Below are 8,619 nucleotides of genomic sequence, written 5' to 3'. Positions count from 1 at the left end.
CTTCGTTTGTTATTTCCCTTTTCTCTGGGCTCTAGTTTCTAAATTTCTGTTTTTAAATTGCCTTTTATTTTTCCTGAATAAACTTTGGCCACTACATTTAAGACTCACCTCATATCACCCTTCAGTTTATTTGGGAGAAAAATCAATGCTTTAAAAAGACGGAAAATAAATGGAGAATATATAGTTAGATGACCTCCAATTAATTTTTATTTATAGATTTCATAAATACTAAATCCCACATTTTAAAAGCCAGGATTTTCTCAACTTCAAATATTCGCAAGTTTTAAAAACCATTTTGAAAATAGATTTGTTTCTTATGTCCATAATGAAAATGGATTATAAAACTAAATTGTTTGAGAGGAAAGAACTAAGTTTTAAAAGTTATAAATTCCACTTGGAAGGCGAAATAACATAAAATAAACAATGTCGTGTAGTGACTTAGCACTTTATTTAGTCTGTACAGTTAGGTTTAATTTTAACACTGTTCCACGGAAGATGGCACATCAGACACACAGGAAATAAATCCTCTGAAATTAAAATTCTACTCATTACACATCAATTTCAGGAAGACATAAAGGGTACAAGCATTCTGCACTGGACTTGGGAATAATACTTGCAGTTTCTAGGAAGTGAAGACGGGGGAAACATGTGCATTGGACGATTTACTTTCTGCTTTTCTTTTAACACCAGAACAAAACGCCCCACTTACGTTCATAGTTCCTCTGGAAATGTGCAAATAGGAAAAGCCTTGAAAGTCAGGACTGGAGTCTGCAAAAGAAATGGCTGACGCCATGCGAACCGAAATTTGTGGTTGCCCGGCTGCAGGATTCTGATACACACAAGCCTGGTCCCGGCTATGCAAAGTGAAGTGCGCCATGGCGAAGACAGGACGACCTCGGATGGCTCCGCCCTCCGGGTTGGCTCCCCGTCCGCCTCACTGAGTCGGCTCCGGGACAGGTGTGGATGCTATTCAAAAGGCCGGTGAGGTCCCCTCTCCGCCCGAAAAGGCGACCAGCGACGTCAGCCTAGAACCCTCTGCTCCGGACTGACACCCTAGCTGCGCCTAGGTGGCGGACAGGTGACGGCCCAGCAGAGCGCCCTTGCTGGGAGCGCAGCCGCTGGTACAATCCTGCTGCTGCTGCTGCTGCTGCTTCAAAATTGTCCTGGCAGTGGATGCGGCGGCGGCAGCGGATACGTGGAGCAAAGGGGCAGCGGCCTGAGGATGCAACAGGCACGGCGAACGCTGCAGCAGGTGGCAGTAACCCCACGGGGTCGCGGGCAGACTCTGCGCAGCGCCTGCACCCGCTCCGGGGACCCCTTGCATGATACTCTCGATGCTGAAGGAGGTGCATCCGCCAGCTGGCCGCGACGCCGGCCCCTTGCTCTCTTCCCATGGCTGGAAGTCTAACGTGGGCTGCAGCGCCGGAAGGGCGCCGGGGGTCCCCAGATCCTCGCCTTGAGCTTTCCTGGGAACCTCAGCGTAGGCCGGGGCGGAGAGCAGCAGGTAGCGGAGGGGGTGAGGATGTAGCAGCGCGCACGGGCGGCTCCCGGGGGTGGAGGCGGTATAGGCCCCAGGGACAGGCTGCGGCGGGGTCGGTGACCCGAGCAGCATGCCCGGGTAGGGGCCGTGCAGGGCAGCGGGTGCAGCGGGTAGGGGGAAGGGGTGGTGTAGGTGGGCTCCGGGAGGTGGGTGGTGGCGCTTGAAGCGCTTCCTGCGCCGAAGGAAGCTGCCGTTGTCGAACATGTCCTGGGAGGCGGGGTCCAGGCTCCAGTAGTTGCCCTTGCCCGGGTGTCCTGGCTCGCGGGGAATCTTGACGAAGCAGTCGTTGAGGGAGAGGTTGTGGCGGATGCTGTTCTGCCAGGCGGGGAACTTGCGGCGGTAGTAAGGGAAGCGGCCACTGATGAAGGCACAGATGCCGCTAAGCGTGAGGCGCTTGTGCGGGCTCTGCAGAATGGCCATGGTGATGAGCGCGATGTAAGAGTAGGGGGGCTTCGCCGGCTGCTGGGCGTCCCGAGAGGCCGCTGCAGACCCCGTCGAGACCCCGAACTTGGGGCAGAATTCGGAAGAGTTGCTTGGGCCGCCAATGCTCTCGGTGCGCTCTCCCGGAAGCGCGCCAGCGCCCAGCCGCGCCTCCTGCGGCTGCGGCTGGTGTAGAGGCTCTGGGAACCGCTGGCTTCCCTCGGGTTCCTCATCTTCCTCCTCCTCTTCATCTTCCCCCTCTCCCAGGATATCGATCTCACAGTCTTCCCCATCGGAACCCCGGAGGCTGAGCGGAGGTGTGGGGCGAAGGCGCTCAGCTCTAGGCAAGTTCATGGAGGAGCAGGCTCTGCAGATGCCGGGGAGGTAGCGGCCGCTCACCTGGCTCCGGGCTGGAAGCCTGTGTTGAGTGTTCCAAGAAGCGGAGACGCTCGAGGTCCCCCTTGTAGTGGTGGTCTTTTACTTCTGTCGATTTGTCCTTTCCTGCACCGTCCGGCAAAGCCGCACTTTGCCTTCTATTGAAGTTTCTGGGTCCTTGTGTGATGGACTCTGCCGCCCCTTCTCAGACCCTTTCTCGCCCTACTTCAGAGCGCCCTTCCTTCCTCCCAACGCAGTGCAGTGATGAGGGTCCTTTGAGCATTACCCGACACGACAAGAGCCTTCAGCCTCCTCCTCCTTGCACCCACCCGCCAGCATGGAAGGTGCTTCACTCCTCAAGATCAGCCGGCCAATCGGGCCGGGAGTTGCATAGGCTCTGTTAACGCGCTTTGAAAACCTCTCAAATGAAAAAGCGGGGGCGGGGGGTGTAGGAAAATATATACCCAACAGTCTAAGGCCACATCGATATTCAAACCTGTCTCTTGAAGGATAAAAATAAGAGGCGGGAGAAGACACTGAAAGGTATAGGGTATTTAACTGCAAAAGAATGTGTAACAATAAATGTTTTTGTTTCATGCTTAGTTACCCATTTTCATTGGTGGGTTCTGTCCTCCATGATAAGAGCTGAAATAAGTAGTTGAAATATTTTTAATGTTCTAACTACACTCCCCAGCTCAAGAGTGGAGTGTGAGAGTGTTGCCTTGTCCCTACTACCACCTATCTCAGCTTCCCAAAATCTTCTCCATGACTCAAGTTTTCAGAAGACTGAAATATCCTGCCATGAAGTTGTGGAAGTTCAGGATGGAGGGAAAAGCAGGAGGGCTAGAGAGAAGTCCCCTTCCAGCAGTGATTCTCAACTTCTTTGAACATTTAACCTCAGTATGAAATACATTTTATACCATGATCTTGCATACAGACTTATATAACTGAGGTGAGTTTCATAAAACAGGTGATTTTTTTTAATGGCCATGACCAACTAAATTGTACCAACTAACCAGTGCAAACCCAGTTTGAAATATCTTTTACCAAAAAGGCCTGACAATTCCAAAGGATACACCCAGTCTGAGACTCAGTCTTTCTCTTCTTTAAAACAAGAACCAACATCAGGCACTTTTCACTGTAATAATAAATGATAATCATGAAACTTAAATGAGGCAAAAGAGGGGGGCAGTTTTGGTGTCTAACTAAATCACCACTTATACTGGACAGAAACGAGGTGACAGAGATGCTCTATTTCAGTCACTTGCCATCCTTGGAAGTAACATGATTTTTAGATTTGCATCATTTAAACCGGTTCAGAGAATAAAGTAGCAGTGTTCAGTGCAACATAATTTAATGTGCATTATGGTAAAATACCAAGCAATAGTATATATTCATAACTTCAGTCAGTCAGTTCAGTCGCTCAGTCGTGTCCGACTCGAACTTCATACCCCCCTAACCTTCAAAAATTTGAGGTGGCATCTAATAAAAATGCAGAATTAAAATATTGTACTATGCCACTGATTGTTACTGATAGATGGTAAATCTTCTATTACAATTTGAAAAATGACCATTTTCAGCGAGAAATCAGAAGTCGGCCAATATAACAAAAAATACCTTAAAGAAGTTAGTTTCCTCAGGATAAAATTTTGAAAACAGCTTTCTTACTAGTTTTGTTTTTTTTTTCTTACTAGTCTTTTTAAAGTTTTATCCTCTACTTCTGAGGTGTTTACCCTCTAAGTCTTCTCAGTTGCATGCAGTCTAAAATAGAACAAATAACAGAAGTTTTCAAGCCTAACAGATTTGTGTTTGAATCCCAAATTAACCAATTACTACATGTGTGACCTACTCAGCTAAGCTTCAGGAGGGCTGGGACAGGTGTCTTTCAACCTTTGATTCCCTGATGCCTCCCCCTCAACCCCCTGCAGGTAAGGCACTTTTCTTCATCAGCACAGGAATCCGATTACCTGGGAAAGGGGGCATTGTTAGTTTTCCTAGAGTCAACTTCTATGGGGATTGGGGTTATTTAAAAATGAAAGGAGAAAAGTAAGGACATTCTTTAAAAAAAAAAAAAAAAAAACTACCCCCACTGATAAAAGTATGTTAAAGGGGCCACTGGGAAACAAGAAAGAGCTCCCAATGGCCAGAACTGGGACAATCTGAGCAACAAAATAAAGTAGTACTAGCTTGTTAACCAAAGTATAAAAAATAGAAGACTGAGTAAAGTAATACATGGGCAGAAGGAAGAAGGCATGTGTGCATGTTCAATTGGGTCTGACTCTTTGCAACCCTATGAACTGTAGTCTGCCATACTCCTCTGTCCATGGGATTTTCCAGGCAAAAGTACCAGAGTAGGTTGCCGTTTCCTCCTCCAGGGAATCGTCCTAACCCAGAGACTGAACCTATGTCTCTGGTGTCTCCTGCACTGCAGGCAGATTCTTTATCCAGTACATGGGGGTAAAAACGCAAATCTCCCTTGCAGAAAAATTCCAGATAAATTATGTAGATATTCCACCCTTTAGGAGGTGGAGCATAACCCCCCAATCTTTTACTGTAGGCAGTGCACAATGACTTCCTTCCAAACAGAACCTCATGAAGTGTGGGGAGACAGAATAAGTTACCTTGGAGAAACCTAAGAGGTTTCACTCAGGTGTTAGGTAAAAATGTCAACTCCAACAATCATAAATCACATTGATAGTATGTACCCTTGATATCAGGTAACAGTAACTGTAATGTAACTGTAATAACACTACTAACTGTAATGTGGTATCCCGAGTGAGATCCTGGAACAGAAAAAGGACATTAAGTGCAAACTAAGGATATCCAAATAAACTATCAGTTCATTGGGGTTGCTAGGTTGTGTCCGACTCTTTGCGATCCCATGGACTGCAGCATGCCAGACTTCCCTGTCCACCACCAACTTCTGGAGCTTGCTCAAACTCATGTCTATGGAGTCGGTGATGCCATCCAACCATCTCATCCTCTGTCATTCTTTTCTCTTCCTGCCTTCAATCTTTCCCAGCATCGGGGTCTTTTCCAATGAGTCAGTTCCTCACATCAGGTGGCCAAAGTATTGGAGTGTCAGCTTTACCATCAGTCCTTCCAGTGAACATTCAGGACTGATTTCTTTTAGGATGAACTGGTTGGATCTCCTTGCAGTCCAAGGGACTCTCAAGAATCTTCTCCAACACCACAGTCCAAAAGCATCAATTCTTCAATGCTCAGCTTTCTTTATAGTCCAACTCTCACATCCATACATGACTACTGGTAAAACCATGGGTTTGACTAGACCAAACTTTGCCGGTAATGTAATGTCTCTGCTTTTTAATATACTGTCTAGGTTGGTCATAGCTTTTCTTCCAAGGTGCAAGCATCTTTTAATTTCACGGCTGTAGTCACCATCTGCAGTGATTTTGGAGCCCCCCCCCCCAAAAAAAAAAATAAGGTCACTGTTTCCACTGTTTCCCCATCTATTTGCTATGAAGTGATGGGACCAGATGCTATGATCTTAGTTTCTTTAATGTTGAGTTTTAAGACAGCTTTTTCACTCTCCTCTTTCACCTTCATCAAGAGGCTCTTTAGTTACTCTTCACTTTCTGACATAGGGTGATGTCATCTGCATATCTGAGGTTACTGATATTTCTCCCAGCAATCTTGAGTCCAGCTTGTGCTTCATCCAGTCCGGCACTTCACATGACGTACTCTGCATATAAGTTAAATAAGCAGGGGTGACAATATACAGCCTTGACGTACTCCTTTCCCAATTTGGAACCGATCTGTTGTTCCATGTCCAGTTCTAACTGTTGCTTGTTGCCCTGCATACAGATTTCTCAGGAGGCAGGTAACGTGGTCTGGTATTCCCCTCTCTTTAAGAATTTTCCACAGTTTGTTGTGAAAGTGCTGCACTCAATATGCCAGCAATTTTGGAAAACTCAGCAGTGGCCACAGGACTGGAAAAGGTCAGTTTTCATTACAATCCCAAAGAAAGGCAATGCCAAAGAATGCTATAACTACTGCACAATTACACTCATCTCACACACTAGAAAAGTCATGCTTAAAATTCTCCAAGCCAGAGGAACCAGATATCAAATTGCTGGATTTCGATGATCACTGGATCATCCAAAAAGCAAGAGTTCCAGAAAAATATCTATTTCTGCTTTATTGATTATGCCAAAGCCTTTAACTGTGTAGATCACAATAAACTGTGGAAAATTCTGAAGGAGATGGGAATACCAGACCACTTGACCTGCCTCTTGAGAAACCTGTATGCAGGTCAGGAAGCAATAGTTAGAACTGGACATGGAACAACAGACTGGTTCCAAATAGGAAAAGGAGTACGTCAAGGCTGTATATTGTCACCCTACTTATTTAACTTATATGCAGAGTACATCATGAGAAACGCTGGGCTGGAGGAAGCACAAGCTGGAATCAAGATTGCAGGGAGAAATGTCAATAACCTCAGATATGCAGATGACACCACCCTTATGGCAGAAAGTGAAGAAGAAATAAAGAGCCTCTTGATGAAAGTGGAGAGTGCAAAAGTTGGCTTAAAGCTCAACATTCAGAAAACTAAGATCATGGCATCCAGTCCCATCACTTCATGGCAAACAGATGGGGAAACAGTGTCAGACTTTATTTTTCTGGGCTGCAAAATCACTGCAGATGGTGATTGAAGCCATGAAACTAAAAGACACTCCTTGGAAGGAAAGTTATGACCAACATAGACAGCACATTAAAAGCAGACACATTGTCAACAAAGGTCCGTCTAGTCAAGGCTATGGTTTTTCCAGTGGTCATGTATGGATGTGAGAGTTGGACCATAAAGAAAGCTGAGCGCCAAAGAATGATGCTTTTGAACTGTGGTGTTGAAGAAGACTCTTGAGAGTCCCTTGGGCTGCAAGGAGATCCAACCAGTCCATCCTAAAGGAGATCAGTCCCGGGTGTTCATTGGAAGCACTGATGTTGAAGCTGAAACTCCAATACTTTGGCCACCTGATGCAAAGAGCTGATGCACTTGAAAAGACCCTGATGCTGGGAAGGATTGAGGGCAGAAGGGGATGACAGAGGATGAGATGGTTGGATGGCATCACCAACTCAAAGGACATGACTTTGAGTGGACTCTGGGAGTTGGTGATGGACAGGGAGGCCTGGCATGCTGCGGTTCATGGGGTCGCAAAGAGTTGGACACAACTGAGCAACTGAACTGAACAGTCAAAGGCTTGGTATAATCAATAAAGCAGAAGTAGATGCTTTTCCGGAATTCTCTTGCTTTTTCTATGCACCAACAGATGTTGGCAATCTGATCTCTGGTTCCTCTGCCTTTTCTAAATCCAGCTTGTACATCTGGAAGTTCACAGCTCACATACTGTTGAAGCCTGGGTTGGAGAATTGTGAGCATTCCTCTGCTAGCGTGTGAGATGAATGTAATTGTGTGGTAGTTTGAACACTCTTTGGCATTGCCTTTCTTTGGGATTGGAATGAAAACTGAACTTTCCCAGTCCTGTGGCCACTGCTGAGTTTTCCAAATTTGCTGGCATACTGACTGCAACACTTTCACAGCATCATCTTTTAGGATTTGAAATAGCTCAACTGGAATTCCATTACCTCCAGTAGCTTTGTTCATAGTGATGCTTCCTAAGGCACACTTGACTTTGAATTCCAGGATGTCTGTCTCTAGGTGAGTCATCACACCATCTTGGTTATCTGGGTCATGATCTTTTTTCTATAGTTCTTCTGTGTATTCTTGCCACCTCTTCTTACTATCTTCTGCTTCTGTTAGGTCCATACAATTTCTGTCTTTTATTGTTCCCATCTTTGCATGAAAAGTTCCATTGGTATCTCTAATTTTCTTGAAGAGATCTCTAGTCTTTCCCATTCTATTATTTTCCTCTATTTCTTTGCACTGATCACTGAGGAAGGCTTTCTTATCTCTCCTTGCTAGTCTTTGGAACTCTGCATTTCAATGAGTAGGTCTTTCCTTTTCTCCTTTGCCTTTAGCTTCTCTTCTTTTCTCAGCTATTTCTAAGGCTTCTTCAATCATTTTCCCTTTTTGCATTTCTTCTTCATGGTGATGGTCTTGACCACTGCTTCCTGTACAATGTCATGAACCTCTGTCCATAGCTCTTCAGGCACTCTATCAGATCTAATCCCTTGAGTCTATTTGTTACTTCCACTGTATAGTTGTAAGGGACTTGATTTAGGTCATACCCGAATAGTCTAGTGGTTTTCCCTACTTTCTTCAATTTAAGTCTGAATTTGGCAATAAGGAGTTCATGATCTGAGCC

The 8,619-nt window shown here is 45.7% G+C and overlaps 1 protein-coding gene across 1 annotated transcript; it reads right to left on the bottom strand.

Moving 5' to 3' along the window:
- Nucleotides 1-947: 947 nt before the first annotated feature.
- Nucleotides 948-2,410, bottom strand: LOC133048905 (forkhead box protein D4-like 1). Its single transcript, XM_061132836.1, has 2 exons — nucleotides 1,214-2,410; nucleotides 948-1,163 (listed from the first exon to the last, which is right to left on the bottom strand). The coding sequence occupies exons 1-2, from the start codon at nucleotides 2,312-2,314 to the stop codon at nucleotides 1,026-1,028; spliced, it is 1,239 nt and encodes a 412-aa protein (XP_060988819.1). The 5' UTR covers nucleotides 2,315-2,410; the 3' UTR covers nucleotides 948-1,025.
- Nucleotides 2,411-8,619: the final 6,209 nt, after the last annotated feature.

Source organism: Dama dama, chromosome 29 (genome assembly GCF_033118175.1).
Source record: "Dama dama isolate Ldn47 chromosome 29, ASM3311817v1, whole genome shotgun sequence".
In the NCBI taxonomy this organism is placed as follows: domain Eukaryota; kingdom Metazoa; phylum Chordata; class Mammalia; order Artiodactyla; family Cervidae; genus Dama; species Dama dama.
The sequence above is the reverse complement of the archived record's forward strand: the minus strand, read 5'-3'. Positions and strand labels throughout refer to the sequence as shown.

What these genes read in the sequence shown, in the direction of transcription:
- LOC133048905 (XM_061132836.1), bottom strand. Translation starts at nt 2,314, where the DNA reads ATGAACTTGCCTAGAGCTGAGCGCCTTCGCCCCACACCTCCGCTCAGC. An exon ending in GCCTGTTGCATCCTCAGGCC is followed by an intron (nt 1,164 to 1,213) that starts GCTGCCCCTTTG and finishes ATCCACTGCCAG; the next exon opens with GACAATTTTGAAGCAGCAGC.